Below are 20,314 nucleotides of genomic sequence, written 5' to 3' on the forward strand. Positions count from 1 at the left end.
AGAGGACAATGAGATGTATCCATGATTGATTATGTCGCTAGTAGTTGTATGCTTAACAAAGTGTTGCTGCTGTAATATTCCACATGGCATACATGGCTAACCCTTTCACACCTTAGTCAGTGTTGTGCTTTGCCAGATTAATCTGCCTCACACCTACACAGAGCATTGCGCTAGTCGTGACGGTACTGGTGGGCCTGACACAAAGCAGATGAAAGAAGGTGAAATGGAGGAGTTACGGATGGAGAAATAGCTCCCAGATGTAGTAATGTGATTGCAGGAGTGGGTGAATACCTGAAGTGTGTGTGCTGGTAGGTGACTGGATGAGGGAGACATACAGGCCCGGGCTCTGAGACACGCAGAAAGACAAACATCCGTTTGATGTGTTTTGGCTCCTATAAGCCACCTACTAGGTTATTTCCCTCCTGGCCCATCTTGAAGAGAGGGCACCTAGAACAAGAAGGGTGGACTGCACCTAAAGAAAAACAGTAAGGACTTCAGCAGAGAGCAGAACTTCATTACTCCTGACACTTGTCCCACTTCCCCAAAAGTAGACATAGGTGCTCCTGGGTTTGCAAGGCATGCCTGGTTCTTCTCCATCCAGGCTGCAAAGGTTGAAGTAAGAGAGTCTTTAGAAGAGATATTTGTTGCAGCCCGATGAGAGGAATAGCACCCCTCGACAGCCTGGCAGGAGGGCGTGGGGCTACGTTGCAGAATTTATTTTGCTCTTCTCAGATCCCATGTGCAAGAACAAGCGTCTGACATGAAGGCGTCAGCACCCTCCCTCATCAAACACGAAAGCAGCCTAGGCCACTATGGAAAGCTGGACGGGCTGCAGCTTCGTGTGAGCAAAGACGAAAGGACGGTGTGAATGCGCTGGGGACAATACTGCAACTCTCTCGTTACTGTTTTTGCTTGGTTGTTCTTTTTGCCAGGGCAGGCAAATAAAACTTACAGGTGACATTACTGCATAAAACTTTGTTTTGCCACCTCCAGTTGTTGCTGACAACGAAGAGGAGCTTTGGCTTAGGAGAGCAAAGTGCAAGTCCAGAACCCCAAGAAGCACACTATTCAGACAAGTTATTTTAACCCTTGTGTTGATCTGTTACATTCCTCTCCCAGTGGGCTCAAATTTTAATTTCACCATGTAAAAACCAATCCAACTTTAACTATAAGGCCTGCATATTACAATATTTGATTAAAGCTATGGCACAGCTGGTTAGAAGGAAAAAGAAAAAGAAAAGAGTTTGAAAACACAAACCCTTGTGGCCACAATTTTGGAAATGATGTTCTACCCCTGGACCTGGTGAGAGTTGCTCACTGCTTCTGAAAAGCCAAGCCCCTGCCCCAGGCTGCTGAGTGTGGCCTCTAGGCTTAGTTTAGGGTATGGAATTGAGACCCGTGGTCTGCTGAGCCTCAGTGCAGGAACGGAGTTGGGCACTAGACGGCAGGAAGGGCTAAAAGTGCCTCGGTTATGGCCCACACTTCTGAAAATTTCAGCAGCCAGATGGTTTTAGTGCTAGTGAATCCTACAGTCCAAACCCAGTATGGTAGCCCCTGAAGTGAAGCCAACAGCATTGTAAGCACAGAAGAGCTTAATGAATTAAACGAAAACGACACAAGATACAAACCGAAGACTGTGCACAAACACAGGCAACGTGAGAAACAGAGAGTCACCACTGGCTCCCTTGGTTGGAGAACAATATTCACCGGCTACGCACACCGTAGATTATGTGGACGTTTGGGTGGTTTTCATCCTTCGGGTGGTTTTCATTCTTTAAGTGCTTTTCACTCTTTACATCTACTTAACAGGAACTGGTACCCTGGCACACGATGAGGCTTCCACAGCTGCCATAATTTCACAGCAACCGACTGACCATGCTCAGTGTGCTGGGGACCCCCCACGCCCCCTCACCGCACACGCGCCTGAGCTCTAATCCTCAGCTCCGCACGCCGTGTGCGCGCCACAGCTGCGGCCTGTTGTAGGGATGCACAGCTGGGCACGGAGGGAGTTTGGTAGAAAAGGACCAGCCCCCTTTGTGGAGGTGATCTGCAACCAAACCTGCTTTCCCACGCATGGAGGGCAGAGTATGTTCTCATCCTGCCAAGCCCAGGAGAAGAGGTGTGCTCAGACGCCTGCCCAAGAGTCTCTGTCTCACACAAGACGACACTGATGGAGGCAAGCTGGGTAATGTCCTTCTGTTGAAAGCTCAAGCCTGAGAACCTCCACTGGCACGTCCCACCAGAATTTGCCCACGTGAATGGCTGCCCCATCGCGTGCACACACCCACCCCCATGGCTCACAGACCTGCTGGAATCAGCTCTGCGGTGGGACTACCGCTGGCAGACTTGGCTGATGGGCAGGGAAGGTCCAAGTGAAGAGCCTGATCCTTCCTCCCCACCTTGCTCACAAACCCGGCAGAGCTCTGCCTGCCCAAAGCCCAGCGCAGCGTTGATTCGCTCTCCAGAGAGGAGAGAGATGGTACCAGGGGAAGGAAACCCTTCCTCGCCGCTCCGTCGCACGCTCCTCACCATGCTGCCGGTAAATCTAGGCTCAGAGCTACCAAATACCTGGTCTGGTGGAAGATGTCCCCGCTCTGGCAGGGGGGCTGGAACCAGATGATCTTTAAGGTCCCTTCCAACCCAAACCATTCTGTGATTCTATGACTCTATAAATGTACCGAGGGACGCTGGGAAGCAGGTGGTGGCGGTGGTTGTTTTTCCATGGAATCTGGCTGTTTAACTCGGGGAAATTTAGCTGAGGACCTGAACATCCAGGCTGAAGCCTCACCAGGGCGTCTCCCGAAAGCCGGGTAACCCTCCGTCCTCCCCCAGGCTCCGGTTTGCGGGCTGAGGAACAGCAAGACCCGCGCGGGGGGGGGGAATGATGGGCACGGGCAGCGGTGAGTCCCGGCGGCGGAATCTCCCACCCTCCCACAGACAGCCGGCCGCGGAGCCGAGGGCTGCCGCCCGCCGACCAGCAGCTCTGAGCCCCGGCCCCGGCCCCGGCCCCGCCCCGCCGGCAGGCCCGGCCCCGCCTGACGCGGGGAGCGGAACGGAGCGGCGCGGCGCGGCTGCCACCATGTTGTGCGGGGGCACCTCGGCGGCCCGGCCCGCCACCGACGAGACGCAGAAGATCGCGGACGAGGTGAGGGGCCGGCGCTGCGGAGTGGCGAGCCCCCGGAGGGACCCCCCGGGCCCGGGAAGGGGCCGGCGGCGGGCGGGCGCGGCGGGTCTCCCCGGTGCTTCCCCCGCCGGGCCCGTTGGCGGCCTGAGCCTGCCGGCTTGGGCTGGCAGCCGCCGGCTCTCCCTGCGGGCCGGCCCGCCGAGCGTCCGCATCCGCGGGCGGAGCGTTCGGATGGCCCCGTCCCGGGGGTGGCCGGGGGCCCGGCGTGCTTGGGCGTCGCCGGCGGCGGAGACGCCCTCCCTGCCCGCTCGGTGAAGGGCGGGAAGGCCGGCAGGCCGGGGGTGCGCGCCCCGCAGCCTGCCCTGGCAGCCGCGCTGGCCTCGGGCGGAGCGGGCTCGGCACCGTACGGCCACGCTGCGGAGGGATTCGGCGAGGAAGCGGGAGCAGCGCCGAGCGCTCGGCGGTAGCCGGAGAGCTGCCATCCCCGCCAGGTGATGGCTGCCGCCAGCCTCGGCGCAGAGCCGCCCCTCCACGTATCCGCTCGGAAAGCTCCGGTCTCTGCAGCCTGAGGAAGGAGCTCGGGTGGTGCTTGCGGGGGGGGGGGGGCAGGAACGAGGAAGAAAATTTCTCTGCTGCTTCTCTGCTTCTGCTGTTCCCCAGCGCGGAATCCAGCCCGGACCGCTGCCAGCTCCAGATCCTGCTGCCACATACAGTAACTTAAATTACTGCCCATGTTAATGAAGCACATGCTTTTGCTCTGAAAATGCCAATATACAACGAAGTTCTTTCAAAGCGCTTGTCTGGTTTCAGTCACGGGAACTCAAGTTCCCTTTCCTTTCTGGTTTTATCAGCTAGGGTGGGTCAAGCCAGCGAAGGCAGATGAAGGCCGAGCTGCAGCTTCGTACTCTCTTTGTCGTTGTCCAGATTCGTTCCTGAGGCTGCGGCAGTTCCTAAACTATGTACATACAGAGCACCCAAAGGCACAGCAGTCATTGAAATTAACATTTAGCTTGCAGAATCTGATGATTTTTAAAAAAAAAAAAAGATATGTGCATCTTCTAAGCACCAACCTGAGTTTGCAGTAATGAGTACATTACTGAGAACTGCGGAGAGTCACAGTTGTTGTTTTGACCTGAAAAGGCCTAAGTGTCATGTTAAAGATAATGCAAATACGCAATTAATGTTGCACATGGACTGAAAACTAGGTTTTAAATCGTGACTTTCTATTCTGTGGCCAACTGCAGTCGTTTGGTAATCCAAAAATAAAAGGAAGAATATATAAACAAAACCTAGTTGGATTCAGGAGTGAACAGAATTAACAAAAAGATCTGTCATCTCCATTTAAATCATGTAAATATTTCAAAGTTTGTCCAGCTTGTTTTGACTGCCAGTTTAAATTACTTTAGTGAAATACAAGTGGGGAAACCCAAAACTGAAATTTGCCTGTGCAGTCATATCCTTATCTGGATACATACTGTGAAGGAAACATTAGTTTTGTTAAATCAAGGCAGACGTCTCAAATGGGTTTGTCTGCTTAAAATTAAATCTTTGTGGAGATGTTAGAGCCTGCCAGTTCGCTTGCCATAAATACATTTCCTGTTCCTGCTTTTCCAGTTCTTGCCTCCATTGTAGCGTTTCGTAAGGATTGTGGCGATGGCTGAACAGTGTTCAGATTCGTGGCCCGTGCAAGTACTGCTGCTCGCCCAGAGCAGGCGCAGCGTGAGACAGAGCAGGGCAGCTTCCGCCCCACGGCATCTGGCTTAGGAGTCCCGTAGCAGCTGCCTCTCCACGGCAAGGTTTTCCACCCGGAAAGCCTTTGGCTTCTCACTGGCAGCTGTGGCAGAGGTTAGTCAGGGAGATTCTGAACCATGTGCTTTTTAGTAACTGCTCTGGGAGTAAGCAAACAGGCCATGCAGAACAGCGAAGAGCCTTCTGGGCATGATAATGTTCAGCCCTGTGACTGAATCACAGATTGTTAGGGTGGGAAAGAAGGGACTGCACCTCCTCCGAGCACGGGGTCAGCAGCCCCAGGCTGCTCTGGGCTTTGTCCAGTCAGGTCTTGAAAACCTCTGAGGACGGAAACTGCACAATTTCTCTGGGCAACCTGCTGCACTGCCAGAGTGTCCTCAGGGGAAAAGTTTTTCCTTATAACCAGTCTGAACCTCCAGTTTCGATTTATGACCGTGAAGTCTCGTTCTTCTGCCATCACCTCTGAGTAAAGAGCCTGACTTCTTGCAGGTACTGGAAAGATTTCCTCAAAGCCTTCTTCAGGCTGAGCAAGCTCATTTTATTCCTCTCCTCACAGCACGAGTGCACCGGCCATCTGACCTCATGGTGGCCCTGTGCTGAGCTCACGATGGTTTACTGACATCTTTCTTGTACTGGGGGACCAAAACCAGACACAGTATTCCAAATGTGCCCTGACAAATGCCAAGGGCAGTATCCACTCTTGTGGCTAGGCCGCTGCTGATGCAGCCCAGTATGCTGTTAGCCTCCCCTGCCACCAGCACACAGGGCTGGCTCATGCTCTGTGCACCGGCCACCGGGACCCCCAGATCTAGACAGAGATCATGAACTGGCAGGGTGGGCTGATGCCAGGTCTTTCGGAGCGTGCTTCTCTCTGGGCTCTCCCTCTCTGTGCTGAATCAGGATGCCTGTTTGTCACATGCTGTGGTGAGTCATTGCCACGGTGATGAGCTCACAGCTGCATGAGACTCTGTGCTGTCCGCAGGCACGGAGCCCAGTGTTCAGCTTGCTGGTAGAATGCAGGATGCGCTGAGGCGGGGTGCTTTGGACACCTAAGAACCCAACCTTGCACAGCACCTAGGATTGCTAAAGGAGCACAGGACAGGATAGGATAAGTAGGATACTTACATCTGCTCTCTTCCCCGCTGCTTAAAATTTGTAATAGTAGCTCTCGTGGTTGAAACTCAAACCACTTGCTCCATCCTCTGACTCAGGGGAAGGGGAGGAGGGAGGACTGAATCATTGTGCTTTCTGGGGCTGTGTGCCCTTCCTTGCATCACAGAATCAGAATCACAGGATGTTAGGGGTTGGAAGGGACCTCTGGGGGTCATCTAGTCCAATCCCCCTGCCAAAACTTAACGTTATTTATTTTGGTCTTTTAATAACTTGGAAAGCAGGAACTCTGTGTCTGTGAATTCAGCAGCAGTGACCTGAAGGGTGCTGAGGCACCCTGATGGTGTGGGCTTTAAGTCATAAATACTCGAATATTGGATGAGTCTTAAATAACCTATTGTTTCCTTAAGGTGAAACCTCAGCTAGAAGAAAAAGAAGGGAAAACGTTTGATGTCTTCACTGCAGTGGAGTTTAAAACTCAGGTGGTTGCTGGAACAAACTACTTCATCAAGGTAAAGGACACTGGGCAATGGGATTTTTTTTAATTAATGTGTATTATATTTGGAATGGTGGGTTTTTTTCCTTTACTTACCTACACAGGGATGCTTATGATTTGGCCTTAACAAGAATAAAAAAATCTGTGCATTTAAAAAAAAAGCCAAAACCATCCCACCCAGCCCGTCTCCCTGCCTGTGTTAAATGGAGATAAGAGTACTTCACAATTTTCATAATGATTTGTACTTTTCAGTTATTCTGTGAAAGCTGGTTCAGGGGATAATTACACATTTGTGATGCTGAGTGCTAACACTGCATTAAGCGAAGTCCAGATGTGCAAAGCTACAATGAAGTATCAAACCTGCTCTGACTCTGCCTGTAGTGATACCACACACAAAAACAAGCAGCAGTGATCAAAGCATTGAAGTGCTTGTTGTGCCAGATAAGATTAGAGCATTTTGCAGGTATTTAATGTATTAATCACTTCTCTGCAGCTGTTTGTCACATGCTGTGGTGATTCCCTGCCTGTATGTTCCCTATCTCAGGCACAGGGAGCATTAACAAGCGTAGAAGGCTTAGGTGGTATTTCCACAAAGTCCTGTCTCCCAGTCTGGTTTAAAATGAGACCACACCTTCCAAGGTGATGGCTTTTCTTACCGCATCTCTGCTTCTCCGTCCTCAAAACACACCAGTCTACACCAGCCCTCCTGGAGAAAGCTGCCATTACTCCATGGAACTCACTGGTTTTCACACTTCACAGGTCCATGTTGGCAATGACGAGTTCATGCACCTGCGGGTGTTCAGAAGCCTTCCTCACGAGAATCAGCCGCTGAGTCTCCACAGTTACCAGAGCAGCAAGACTAAGCATGATGAACTGGCTTTTTTCTAGCAAGCTCATCTTCTGCGTTTTCCTAGTGGTTTCTTACGTGCATTTTCTATAGGCTGCAAAATGTTGATTCCTGTGCCAACAAGAGAGAAAGGAAGTGTCTTTTGTTAAACTTAATGCTGGAAAAAATCAATTTCTTTTATGCCATTCCCTTCCTGTGCAAGATCTAAATTTTAGAGTTGCATGGCTCTCCTTTCATCTACACTAATGCAAACCCAAGTAGGTGCGCTGACTTGGGCGCAGCTGAACAGGAATACTGCGGCTGAGTGGTGTTTGTGGATTTCCTTGGTCTGGAAATTGAAAGGGGAGTGACACCAGTACTCCTGTATTTACAGCAAGGAGCAAGAGGAAAACCAGGATCTTTGTAGTACTGTTTTTGTTTTGCAACTGTGAATCTATCTGTAGGTTTCAGTTGTACTATGTGTTTTATTGGCAAAGACCAGAAGGGAGACTTGAGCTGAAGCAATTTTAAAAGCAAGACAAAGAGGAGGATTACAGCCTTTCAAAATGCGCATTCTCTTGGTAATCATGTTTATCCTCTTGCAGCAGTATGAGACAATGTCCAGTAGGGGGTGTAGGAGTTAAAAAAACCAAAACCAACTTGCTTATTTTCTCAGTCCTAAGGGAAAGTCCTGGAAAGGAACTTCAGCTGGACAAGCATTTCTGCATTAATGACAATAAACATTTCTCTTGAATTGAGATGGCATACCTGACTGGTGTTTCACTGTTCTCTTTACTGGTTTTCGATATTGGCTCTTACCGTACTCAGAGTTTTTTTCCAGGAGAGTTTCTCATGTGCAAATAACCTTATGTTTACTCTGTTTTAATTAGAAGTATTTTATTTTAACCTGGTGAGTTCCCTGAAAGACAACAAGAAAGGCAGGTGTATCAGTGTCTCAACAGCAAAGGCTAAGAAAAATGGGGGCCCTCTGTGCTCAGCGTAGCAGGAGACCTGCTGACAGAGGACACCGAAAAGGCTGAGGCAGGCCACAGGCTGTCTTCACGCTTTGAGGAATTAAAGCATCTGATCCAGGATACTGGCAGGCAGAGAAATGGGCAGCTGTCACACTTCTCTCAGCACTGTTTGCCTGTGACAATTCCAAGCCCATCCTTCACTATAGCATCAAACCAGCAATACCAGCAAGGCATGGCCTGAAACCCGTTTATGCATTTAATGTCTCGCAGCCGAGCCCCAGCTCCCTGGCAGCTAATGCAAAGGCCCCTACCTGAGCAGCTGCTAACAGGGAAGGGTTTCTGTTGTGGCTTGGGCTTGCCCTCTGCCTTTGTCACCTCAGAGCTCAGGTGCAGACTGCTCTCACTGCAGGTGGCTGATGCTACCAACAAAAGAAGCAGGAATCGGCTCCACAGGTCTCCAGTAAAGCACACCCTCGACATCAGGACAGCCATTCCCTTGCTCCAGGGGCTGAATGCTGGGGTTCAGCTGCCCTGGCTCCATCGAGGAGCTTGTTCCTGCCACTCACCCTGCTCCCACACAGTGCAGCTAAACTTACAAAGGGGGACACAGTTTGGCTTCTCAATTCTCCCTTGACAAAAATTACCTGTCATCTCTCTCACACACTTTCTGATGAGCAACCAATAATTTGCATTTAATGCACTTAAAGCAAACGCAAGAAGCCTGCCAATGCCTAAAGTACACCCAGGAGGCCCAAGTTTTGCCTTCAGAGCGAGCCTGACAGTGTTTTGGAAAGAGGGGCTGCAGTGGGTGTGCTCTGTCTTACAGCTGTAGTACCTCAGGTGGCAGAAACAGCCTCGAACAGTATTGCAGAGCCGACCTGAGCTTTAGCCAAGCAGCAGACCTAGACAAGACACGCAGTAGATGGACAGCTTTCAAAACTTAGTTTATTTTCCTGCATTTACTGGCACAAGCAGAATCCACACTCGATTTGCAGAAGCGAGGCACCATTCCCTGTCGTCTCTCAGCAGGTCAGGGGATCATCTCTGGTTTTGCCAGTCTGAAAACTGACAAGGCTGGGACCTTGGTTCTCATAAGGAAGGCTCTGAAACACCTTTAAGTGGACATACTCGACGTCAGAAACTTGGACCTAGAAACCAAAACAGCAGGAAAGTGAGGATCATGGGTGAAGCAGGTTCAGACAAAAGTATGCTCTTACATATGTGGAAGCATAGCTTTGCGCAGGAGCTTAATTTTAGGTATATCTCCATTTTTACTTCAACAGCTCTTAACCCAAGTCTGGATAGTAACGGGCGGCAGAATCTGTCTGCACCTGTAGAAAACTGTAATAAAACCCTTCAGGCTCATGTGAATGGAAAACGAGTAGGACTGCTTGGGTGTCGAAGCACCAGAAGGCACAACAGGAGAAAGGTCTTGATGGCGTTCTATTTCAGTCATCAAGATCCCAGCGCATCAGCGCACAACTTCTTGGGACACTCCAGGCAGGAGACAAGAGACAATGAGTAAATCTTAATGACCCAGGGGTCAGGCAAGATGCAGAGACAGTGTCGGCTCCGAGAAGGTACAGAAAGATCTACTCAAAACCAGCACCTGCTCCTTGGAAGCAGTGACAACCTGAAAGCCAGGATCCCTTGTCTGCAGAATTACTGCAAGCACCTCAGCGCCTGAACAGACCACTGGATGCATCTTGGTGCTTGTGGGCGGGAGAGTGAGAGGCTGAAACAGCTTTTAAAATGAACTCGCCTTCCCCTGCAGAAAGCCCTTCCATAAAGACTCGCCATGGGGTTGTGCATAATTTCGTACAGACAGAGCCAAGCCCCAGAGCTGCTGAACTCCCACTGCATGAGGGATGTAGTATTAAGGGAAAGTTTAACGCCTTAGGCTCTAAGAGGTTTTTACGTGCTGTCTGGTGGCTGCAACCCGGCACTATGCGTGTCTTGGTCTGGATTACATCTCAGCTCTAAGTCTGCTGGTAAAATATTAGCGATGTGAAAAATTCAGGTCTGTAAAAGAATTAATCTTGTGACAGAGCTCATTCCAGCTAATGCTAAAATGAGCAACTGTTTTCTGTCACTTGCAAGACTGGGAAAGAAGAAATCATCGGTTTTCAGTGCTATAAATGGATTTCTTCCAAGTCTGGTAACATGTCAGTCTTCATCAGCGAGTAGTTTGGTCATGAGGCTTAGCATGGACAGCAGACAAGTGTTTTACCTGCCTAGGTCAGCCACAGGATAGCACTAAGGGACGAAATGCAACTGCGTGTGACTTCTGGCTTTACTGCACCCTTCCTCTGAATGGTTACTCTTCATTACTCCGTACCTTGTCCACCAAGTGAACGCACATCTCACAGGAGCAAGGGAAGGATAAGCATCATTTGTGTAAGAAAGGTCTCACTCAGGCTAGCCACAGAATAGGTAGTCTCTCAGTACAATCCCCTGGCGCCAACAGAGCAGAAATAACTGAGGAGTTCTTTTTAAGGAAGGACCTGGGAAAGAAGACGGTTTGGCAGTGTCTGTCCTTCTTGGGATCAGCTACATATGAGAAGTGTGCAGCAAACGCTCATAATGTCTCTCTGCAGAATTACTGTCCCCCAAACCCTACCTGCCAATTTCTTTCACAAAAAGATTCTGAGCCTTGTGAAGGGAGCACATCCTACCAGGCATATGTCTGCACACACGTGGGCTTACGACACAGCAGCCGCTTGCAGTGTTTGCTCTACTTCCAGAACGCCAGCCTGCCGCTAAGCAATGCTTTCCGGCCTTGGCTTGCAAAAGATGCCCGGCAATTTCATCATCTCACTTCACAGAAAGCTGCTCAAATCCATGGGTAAGGTTTTCTAGTAGAGGATGAATGGCACTCTCAGAGGGCTCCAAATGAAGCCTTACCCGGTTTTCCTCCGCAACGAAAGTGGGTTTGGAAAATATAGAAGGAACTGGCCGGCAGGCTGTACCTCTGCAGCACATGACACAGAACCAAAGTGTCAACACACACGCTTGCATGCAAAACTAGTCAGCAGAGTATGAGATGCTTGCGTCAAATTAAAAAATTCACTCTAACCCTCCATCAGATCCTCAGGTTGACTTCATCTTCATCATAATAAACACAATGGGAGGACACAGAGGCCATAGGAAAGCTACTTGGCCTTGAAAGGAAACAGGAGAGCAAAGTTACGACTAGTTTAAAGAATATGAGCTGATAAGACAATCTATAGTCTTTGAGTGAGATGATCCTATGAAAGTTCTCATTCTTATCTGAAGAAGCACAGCGCACTTTTTACAGGTTTTTATATTCCTGTTCTACAGTAGGGCCAAACAGAGGAATTTTGTAAGCATCTGGAGATAGGCCTTAACTTTGCTAGTCACATCAGATGGTGTTCTACTACATTTCCTTCTCTTTCTTGCTATAAGCCACTATGCAGGTCACCTATATCGTTTCACTACAAAGCACTCCCTTCTATAATATATACAAACCTTAATACAGTAGTTCGTCCCAGCAACGACCTGAGTCTGATATTCTGTGGCTTTAAAGACATCACATTTCCTGTTTGCCTGGTTTTCAAATTGTGGCTTCACCTGTAAAAGGAAAGGGGAAAATGGTTGGCAGGTTCATATTTAGGCTTCTCTTTCACATCTCCCGCTCCTATTTTCATCCTTTCAAACACGCACCCTTAATGAAATAAAGCCAGAAACCCCAAAATAATTCAACTTCCACCAAGACCTCCAGCCCTCTCTCCTAGTGTTGCCCGCAGCAGTCTTTAATACCCTGTTCGAACTAGACTTCCTAGTTGATTTCCCCCCGCCCCGAAAGCCGTCCGGCTAAACTCGCAGCTGCTCAGCACAGGGGAACTGCTACCTGCTGCCCTTCTCCTCCTTTGTCAAAGGAGCCAGGTACCAAGCCACGCTCCCTAGCAGGGTCTGCCCCACGTCAACCACACTGCTACACAGTGGTGCAAGACAGCCCCCCTCGCCTGGCAGACCTACACCCATGGCAGTCTGCCTGGGAGGCCGCAGACCCCTGTTGCGTTCATGGTTTTCTTTAAGGACTTGCAATAAACAGGGTTATTTGAGAGCATCAAGACAACCACACGACGTTACCGTGTAACACACAAACAATTGTAATAGTTACAACGGCCCAGGACTAAACTGCCTACTTCATCTCCCAAACTGGAAGCACCACCTTGAGATTGTGAGCCAGAAATCAACCCCAGGCCTGCACCAACATCATCAGTCCTTCACTACGTAGCAGCTGCAGGTAACGTAGTTCCACAATGCTCTGTGCTGACAGTGTTCACGCTCCCAGTTCAGTGAGATGTGTTTGTGCACAGACCCAGTTTAAGCCCTGTGGATTTTAAAATACGCACAGTTCAGCTATCTACAGCCTTTTGTGGTGTGCAGCCCCCCGCACACCTGGCGATCCCAGAGCCAGCCAACGTTGTACTCTTGCTTGCACTTCACAGCTTCACTCAAATCCTATGAACTGCTCCGCCTCTCAGCAGAGCATAAAATCCCACCGAATTGCATCATGAAAGGGTGACACTCGTGTCTGGCTGGAAGCAGAGCAGGATTGCCCCAGCGTAAGGCTTGTCTCCATAAGAATATTTTCCTTCGAGCACTATATCAAAGTCTCTGCAGGGGAGCGTGAGCTTTTTGAAAGGAAAAGGAACAGAGAGAGTTCTCTCTCCCGCACTCAGCACAAGGCAAAAATGTCACCTTGCAGAAAATAAAGAGCAAAGTGTAATTATTTTTTTTAATTTTCCTGAAGTTACTGAGAACGGAAGAACACCAGAATTAAGGTCAGTCCTCTTCCTCTTCAGGAATTAGAAAATCTGTACATCCGCATTTCGTTCCCGTTTTGCCCTGTAGTTTGTCAGCATTAGCGCAGCCAGCAACAAGCGTTGACACTTTTCAGTGCATGTCTGCTCACGGACAGTTAGGCTCTGTGGTTTCATCTCTGATACACGCTGCAGCAGGGTGGAATCTTTTGATCATCCATAACACAGCCTAGCAGTGAAAACATAGCTCTGTATCTGGCATGCTCCACTGTCCTAGCAGTGTTCAAAGGAGCCTTTTAAAATATTTCGTAGGCTCATTCGTCAAATTTTACACCTCCCAGCTGGCAGGAGACTTTGTTCTCCCTGTCCTACACGAGGAAACAAGAAGGGCAAATACACGAAGGTGCCAGAAGTCCTTGCCTAGGGTCTCCTCTCCATGCGTAAAAGGGAATTTCTGATCTGTTCAAAGTACACGCACACATTAACTGAAGGCAGTGAGTACTATGCCTGGCTATTGACAAGGCTGAGACGGGGAAGTGGTTTGTCCCGGTCTTACTGTTACACTGCCAATGCAGAATGCTGGGAAAATGCTTACTGGTAATCAAGGAGATTCCCATTTTCAGCACCAGCTTCTTCAGTTGAAACCCTGGTTCAGCATCACCACCTCGTCTCCCCACCTTTGCACAAGCTTCAAGACTCAGCCCTTTGCACACAGAGACTTCATCTCTCGACAGGTTGTAACTCACCTCGTCAACAATACGCTGGATTTCTGGAGTGGCAGGCTGGGCCTCAGAATAGCCCCCAACCATCTCTGACATGATGGGTGGCTCTGAAGAGGGAAGCTCAGTGCAGCCTGAGCAGAGTCACCAGGCATCTCATATATATACACCTATACATGTGTCATGGAATCACATGACTCGGAACATATGGAGCGTACCATTAGTGAACTGGAGGAGGAGAGAAATGGGGAAAAAGGGGAAAAGGCAATGTAAAGCACTAATAATACTAAATGTGAAAAGCAATTTTAAATCTTAAGTGTCCATAGTCTCCATCTCAATAAAAAAAGCAAACAACAGCCTCTCGCCACCCACATGCTAAGATAGTTGGTTTGGGCTGGAAGAACCTCTTCCCTCTCCACCCACATGCAGATGATCAGTCTGTGCACTTAGGAAGTGGATCAGAGTCACACCCAGTATTTCGCAACACCACTCCAGATGAGAAGAAAGCATGCGCTGATTTCCTTGGTGCAGGTCCCATTCAACTTGAAATTCAAGTTGAAGGCTCAATAGCCTTCCAAAAAAGTGGGAAACAGAAGGAGATTGCATTTTCCTTTCAGTGACTTTACTTCCCTCAGCCTGACCTGAAAGGTACCAAGGTAAACACCAGAACCAGTGAGGAAAAAATTAAGCCCTAGGTTCAGCTAAGTCCTGCAAGTAAGTTATTATGGCTTCTTCCCCATCAAACCTCTGGCTGCATTCAGGCAATCACAGCAACAGCTGGATATGCAGTACCATCTACATTTTTATTGCAACTCTAGGGCCAATTTCCTGGAAGACAAAGTATGATCCCTCTCACAACAGTAGTTTTGTGTGCACAACAGCTGTTCTCATTTCAAGGTGCTTCTAAGTCACAAGCTGCTGAAATATATAATGTGCAGAATATATAGTCAGAAGTATTCATTCTGCAGTTACAGTCACATTCATGACCATTGTCCTGGTTTTGGTTAAAAAGGAACAAGGCCCCTGTGTATAATTATTACTACAGCAGCCAAGGTCACCAATAGATCTCTCAGGTCCTGCGAGTGAGAAGTCGTAAAGGGTCACACTTGCAGGGAGGGGCGGACAGGACAGGTGACCCAATATTGACCAACGCAGTATTCCATGCCATGCACGTCATCCTCAGTTTAAGCTGGGGGATCGCAAGAGTCTTACAGAATCACAGAAAGGCAGGAGTTGGAAGGGAGCGCTGTGGACCATGTAGTTCAGCCCCCCTACCAAAGCAGGGTCACTTAGAGCAGGCTGCACAGGACCTCATCCAGGCAGGTTTGCAATATCACCATTTTGTATATTTTGCATTATTTCTCTTATTATTAATAGTATTATTAGTGTGATTAGTAAAACTTTTAACCTTCAATTTGTAAGTCTCTCTCCCTTTTCCTCCTTTTCCCTTCATCTGGTGGAAGTGCAGGGGGTTAACAGAGAGCATCTGCCACTCTGCTTATTGCTGCCCTGCTCTAAACAGTGACAACCATTTATGAATGTGCAAAGCTCCAAACACATGCAACCTGCTGAGGAAAGGCTAGCAACTATTAGCAACCCTTCCTGGTGAGGGAGAGCGAACACTTCAAGATCACAGGAAAACTACTCCCCTGTGGTATTCCTGCTGTCCCCATCTCCAGCACATGGGAGGAATGCTGTGCCAGAGCTAGGACCAGCGAGGTGGCAACACACCAGACCAATTTTAGTCCCTATGGGTGGGTTCATGGGAGGGGGTGAAATGAGAATGTGTGCTGCACACAGGCAATGGGCATTTCTTGCTGCAGTCAGCCTTCGAGAACTCGCTAGAAACAAGTCTGTTCATGGCCACAGCAATGGTGGCCGTGCAGCATAGACTTATCGGTGTCCGAACCACCCTGCTGACCCTCCTCATGGACAACAAGTGCTGCAGCAGACTGTAAACAAGAACTTCGTACCTAACTTCAAGGCCTTTTCCTCGTACAAAGACCCAAAATCAAGAACCTGAGGCCCAAAACTCAAGAGTCAAGGCAAGAGCATGTTACCGATAAGGATCTTGCAGTATTTCCCAAACTTGAGCAACTGTGTTATAGGAGTGGAAGAAAGGCATTTGAGTTAACGACAATTCAAGCTGATGAGCTCAAACTCCTTCTTTTGCACAAGACCCTGCTGATTCACTCCAATGCTGATCGTCTGACACCACGTTGCTACCACGCACCTTAATCACATGGTGGGACGGATGAGTGAACTACCTGGAAGAACCCGCTCACCTCACTGAGGCCAAAAGCCACAGAATGTGTGTAACAACCACGCAGCACCAGTGCCAAGCCAGGACACTCTACAAACTTCTCCACTCACCAGGATGCAGCTCTCACCAACTCCCGTGGGAAGGGATGTTGACAAGAACCCCAAGGCAGCACTACCCCTCTGGAGAACACTTTATGCTCATCAATCAGAAATACACCGAGCACAAAGATTAACAGCGTTGATTTATAACCTTGGGAAACTCTAGGTGTGAAACTAAAGACGTTAATGTTATGTGGAAATCAGTCATGGCACTCCATATTTCTGGGTTTGCTGGCTTTTTGCTTCAAAACATAAGAACTTCTTTATTTTCCCCAGAATGCACAGAGTTGTGCAGAAGCGAGGGAAAATCAACACCACTTGTCAGCAAGCTGATGCGAAAGTTTACACAGGCAAATCAGTCTGTTATCTTTCCGCGGGAGTGCTAGTGGCCATCCCAAAATCCAGCGGTATTTCTAAGATTGGGATGCAGCACTCATCCTGCACACATAGATCATGAAGTCACTTTGCAATGCTGACGTTTCACAGACCTGCTCTCAAAGATGATCAGTGGCAACGGACTGTCCTAGGCAACCCTCATCTACACCTCTCTCTATTAAGCTTTGGATGTAACGAAACAGCCCTCCAACGTTGCCTTGAAGAGAACAGCCGTCCCCATTGCATCTCTTGCACAACATCAGCAAGCTAGTGAGTGTCTCCACCTTAGTACTGGAGACGTGTTTGGTATCACATACCATTGCAGCCTACGCTCACCATTTCCACAGATGACAATTGCTCTTCACATAACTGTGCTGCTGTTAACTTGGAAAATCTGTGGTGGGAGAACAGCACTAGTATTCTTTATAATTTTAAAGCTGAATAACGTCTTCCACTATCTACTGTTCCAATAATGAAGAAACAATTCCTTATAGCTTGCATGCCACTGCTCTCTGGTCCTCTATAAGCAATTCTAAGAAGGAGAAGCTATAGTCAATAAAAACCACCCATACAGTAACAAAGCAAAGCAAATAAAAAAACACCCCACACACCTGGCAATCCCAGAACCAGCCAGCATTGTATTCTTGCTTGCACTGCAGGAATAGCTGGCTGGCGTGTAGTGAATCGGGGCGACTTGGCACTCTTTTGTCTCTGTACAACAGCAGTGAGTCCGGCCCATTGGGCGCTCCCTGACTGTACCAGGAACCACTGATGCCTGGAGTTGCACCCACCTGGCAAATGTCAGGCCTGTACGGTCTGGGTAGTATGGGAACTGCATCGTTGCTGTCTGCATCATGTGGATTGTGACCAGGATGGACAATTACTGGCGCCTAAAGTCAATCATCTTGAGACCCTATCAGCAGCAGTAGCCAGGAAAGCCCTTTGAGCTCTTTCTGGTCTGCAGCGGGCTGTGCCCAGTGACTCCCTCTGAGTGGGACGCTTCTCAGAGTAACTGGCAACCTATGTGGGGTGATCTCCTTGAGACTCAACCTTCGCCGTTGAGAAATTGTTTGATTTGAAGTGAGTATTTCACTGAAATCAAGGGGACATTTTATGGGCTGCATAGGAGTGTGTGTGTTTGTGTGAATCAATTGAAAACATAATATTCTGTTACTGTGATTGCAGTAGCAAATTCTTTTTAATCACTCAGAAAATGCAAAGTTAAACAGTGACTAATAGCAGCTTAATTCCTGTGATTCTCTTTCCCTGTTTAAACTGTGAACACACCCTGAACTGCCACTAAGCATATTGCTTAGGCATAAGCAGTTGTGGTCTAAGCCCGGTTCTGGATCCAGCTGCCCCTGGGCTCCTCTCTGGGAAGCAGTTTAGAAAGCAAGGGGGTCCAGTCCGAACCTGGTGACTACCCCCCTTACACTTTTCTTCAACTCCGTATAAAACATTTTCTACTGAAAAGTGCCTTTGATTCTGTATTACATTCATTTATTGAGGAATAGAGTGAACCCTGCCAATGAACTCTGTAAAATCACATTTTCTAAATTATCAGGCCAATCTTTTCTTGCGAAACCTTTGAGTGATCATTTAAGCGACCTGGCCACACATTTATGACAACCCCCACCCCCCCAAAATGCAAGGTTATGTAATTTTGAGTCATTTTTCACCAGAAATTAAGACACCTCTGTGGAAATGATTGTGAAAGCTAAGTCAGACTTCAGTCTTCTGGTTTTGCAGTGACAAGAGAGATCACTGTCACTGGATCACATCACACATGGTCTGCACCAAACTTTAAGCACTGCCAAAGGAAAGCAGCCCTCCATCCATCAACTGAGGATTTACTTGTCATCCTCACAGCAGCAGCAGCCTTGGCTTTCAATGTGCTGATCTACACAAGTTTTACTTCCTGATACCCACCCAGATTTCGTAAGATTTCTGACGCTGTACATCGACCAGGATTAACAGAAACCTAAACTTCAGGAGCACAAAGCTATCATACCCCAACCTATGCCGAGCCTATGGTACTAGTAAAGGACCTCTTCCCCTCAGTATCCTTCAGGACAACCCAAGTCTATCCTTAAAACATTTCTCTAACGACATTACCTAGTTCGTCAGTCTTGAGTGCCTACAGGCTGCAGCAGACAACAGGACTGAGTGCCAGAAAAACACACCTCTTTCTCTTTCACAGCAGCAAGCAAAGCAGCACATGCTTGAGAGGGCTTTCCAAGGAACCAGGATCTGCCCACCTGGAGTCACCATTTCCAAGCAATGGGAAAGCCCCGGTAGAGGGGGAGGCCACCTGCAGATCTGACTCTGGGCACGGGCATCAGTTGTGCTTTTTGTTCAAGTGCCTTTACTTGCAGAAATCACATCAGAACCAGGAAAAGGGTGGAATCCTGGTGTGTGTGGGGACCATTATTTGGTTCATATACGACATCAAGCAGCCCAGTAATTTTGTCACTACCTCGGATGGCAAAGTTGAAGCAGGATTCCGTCACAGACAAGGCATGATCCAAGAACGGACAGGCATCACCAGACACAGAGATTTTACCTGCCTGTGTTTAGTATGGCCCACAGCTCATACCAAAGCCATTTACACACCATCCCAAAACATCCCACTTCACAGATAGATCTGAAGTACTCAAAAAATGGCGAAGCCTTTTTCTCCCTCCCTGTGCCCCAAAGCATGGCATGCAATTCCACTCACTCACCTTTATGCTCCACCGTGTTCAACAGCAAGATTCCAACAGCCTCTGACCCACACCATTTGCCCTGTGCTGTAAGAAAGATGCCTCTGTGCCCTGAGCAAACTAAATAGAGTAATTCAACTTCTCGGCACAACCCTCTGTATGCAAGTTGCAAACACCCAAAGAGGGCATGTTTGGGACTTAGAAGTCTTCTTAAGGTGTCAGATGTTTTTCGTACACAGGTTTGTATAATCAGCTTCTGTGGCCTTATATTCCCATGAAAAGCAGTGCTATGTTGGTTGGGGCTGGGGTGGGGGGGGTACCATAGTTTTCTCGGAACAAATTCTAAACTGGGCGACTGCACAAAAAAAAATAAAAATCTGCATATGTATCACATCCATTTCACAGGTCATTTGTCACAGCATCTGCTTAAGTGAAGAAGTTCTTCCAAAAGAGCTGAGCAAGTATCTGGACTTTTAGTCCCTATGGGCGGGTTCATAGGAGGGGGTGAAATGAAAATGTGTGCTGCACACAGGCAACGGGCATTTCTTGCTGCAGTCAGCCTTCGAGAACTCGCTAGAAACAAGTCTGTTCATGGCCACAGCAATGGTGGCCGTGCAGCACACTTATCAGTGTCTGAACCACCCTGCTGACCCTCCTCATGGACAACAAGTGCTGCAGCAGACTGTAAACAAGTACTTTGTACCTAACTTCAAGGCCTTTTCCTGGTACAAAGACCCAAGGTCAAGAACCTGAGGCCCAAAACTCAAGAGTCAAGGCAAGAGCATGTTACCGATAAGGATCTTGCAGTATTTCCCAAACTTGTGCAACTGTGTTATAGGAGTGGAAGAAAGGCATTTGAGTTAACGACAATTCAAGCTGATGAGCTCAAACTCCTTCTTTTGCACAAGACCCTGCTGATTCACTCCAATGCTGATCGTCTGACACCACGTTGCTACCACGCACCTTATTCACAGTGGGACGGATGAGTGGACTACCTGGAAGAACCCACTCACCTCACTGAGGCCAAAAGCCACAGAATGCATCCAACTACCACGCAGCACCAGTGCCAAGCCAGGACACTCTACAAA

At 48.6% G+C, this 20,314-nt stretch overlaps 2 protein-coding genes across 2 annotated transcripts; one reads left to right on the top strand and one right to left on the bottom strand.

Moving 5' to 3' along the window:
- The first annotated feature begins 3,001 nt into the window (after positions 1-3,001).
- On the top strand, positions 3,002-8,070 carry LOC104327490 (cystatin-B). Its single transcript, XM_075412895.1, has 3 exons — positions 3,002-3,145; positions 6,394-6,495; positions 7,239-8,070. The coding sequence occupies exons 1-3, from the start codon at positions 3,080-3,082 to the stop codon at positions 7,365-7,367; spliced, it is 297 nt and encodes a 98-aa protein (XP_075269010.1). The 5' UTR covers positions 3,002-3,079; the 3' UTR covers positions 7,368-8,070.
- Positions 8,071-9,236: 1,166 nt separating this feature from the next.
- Positions 9,237-13,910, bottom strand: LOC104327479 (cystatin-A). The gene is made up of 3 exons (XM_075412908.1): positions 13,816-13,910; positions 11,769-11,870; positions 9,237-9,427 (listed from the first exon to the last, which is right to left on the bottom strand). The coding sequence occupies exons 1-3, from the start codon at positions 13,885-13,887 to the stop codon at positions 9,302-9,304; spliced, it is 300 nt and encodes a 99-aa protein (XP_075269023.1). The 5' UTR covers positions 13,888-13,910; the 3' UTR covers positions 9,237-9,301.
- Positions 13,911-20,314: the final 6,404 nt, after the last annotated feature.

This window comes from Opisthocomus hoazin, chromosome 1 (genome assembly GCF_030867145.1).
Source record: "Opisthocomus hoazin isolate bOpiHoa1 chromosome 1, bOpiHoa1.hap1, whole genome shotgun sequence".
NCBI lineage: Eukaryota > Metazoa > Chordata > Aves > Opisthocomiformes > Opisthocomidae > Opisthocomus > Opisthocomus hoazin.

Excerpts from the sequence above, each read along its gene's own strand:
- LOC104327490 (XM_075412895.1), top strand. The coding sequence starts at position 3,080 with ATGTTGTGCGGGGGCACCTCGGCGGCCCGGCCCGCCACCGACGAGACG. Across the intron at positions 3,146-6,393 it reads CGCAGAAGATCGCGGACGAG|GTGAAACCTCAGCTAGAAGA; the intron begins GTGAGGGGCCGG and ends TGTTTCCTTAAG. Across the intron at positions 6,496-7,238 it reads GAACAAACTACTTCATCAAG|GTCCATGTTGGCAATGACGA; the intron begins GTAAAGGACACT and ends CACACTTCACAG.
- LOC104327479 (XM_075412908.1), bottom strand. The coding sequence starts at position 13,887 with ATGTCAGAGATGGTTGGGGGCTATTCTGAGGCCCAGCCTGCCACTCCA. Across the intron at positions 11,871-13,815 it reads TCCAGCGTATTGTTGACGAG|GTGAAGCCACAATTTGAAAA; the intron begins GTGAGTTACAAC and ends TTCCTTTTACAG. Across the intron at positions 9,428-11,768 it reads GGACGAACTACTGTATTAAG|GTCCAAGTTTCTGACGTCGA; the intron begins GTTTGTATATAT and ends TTTGGTTTCTAG.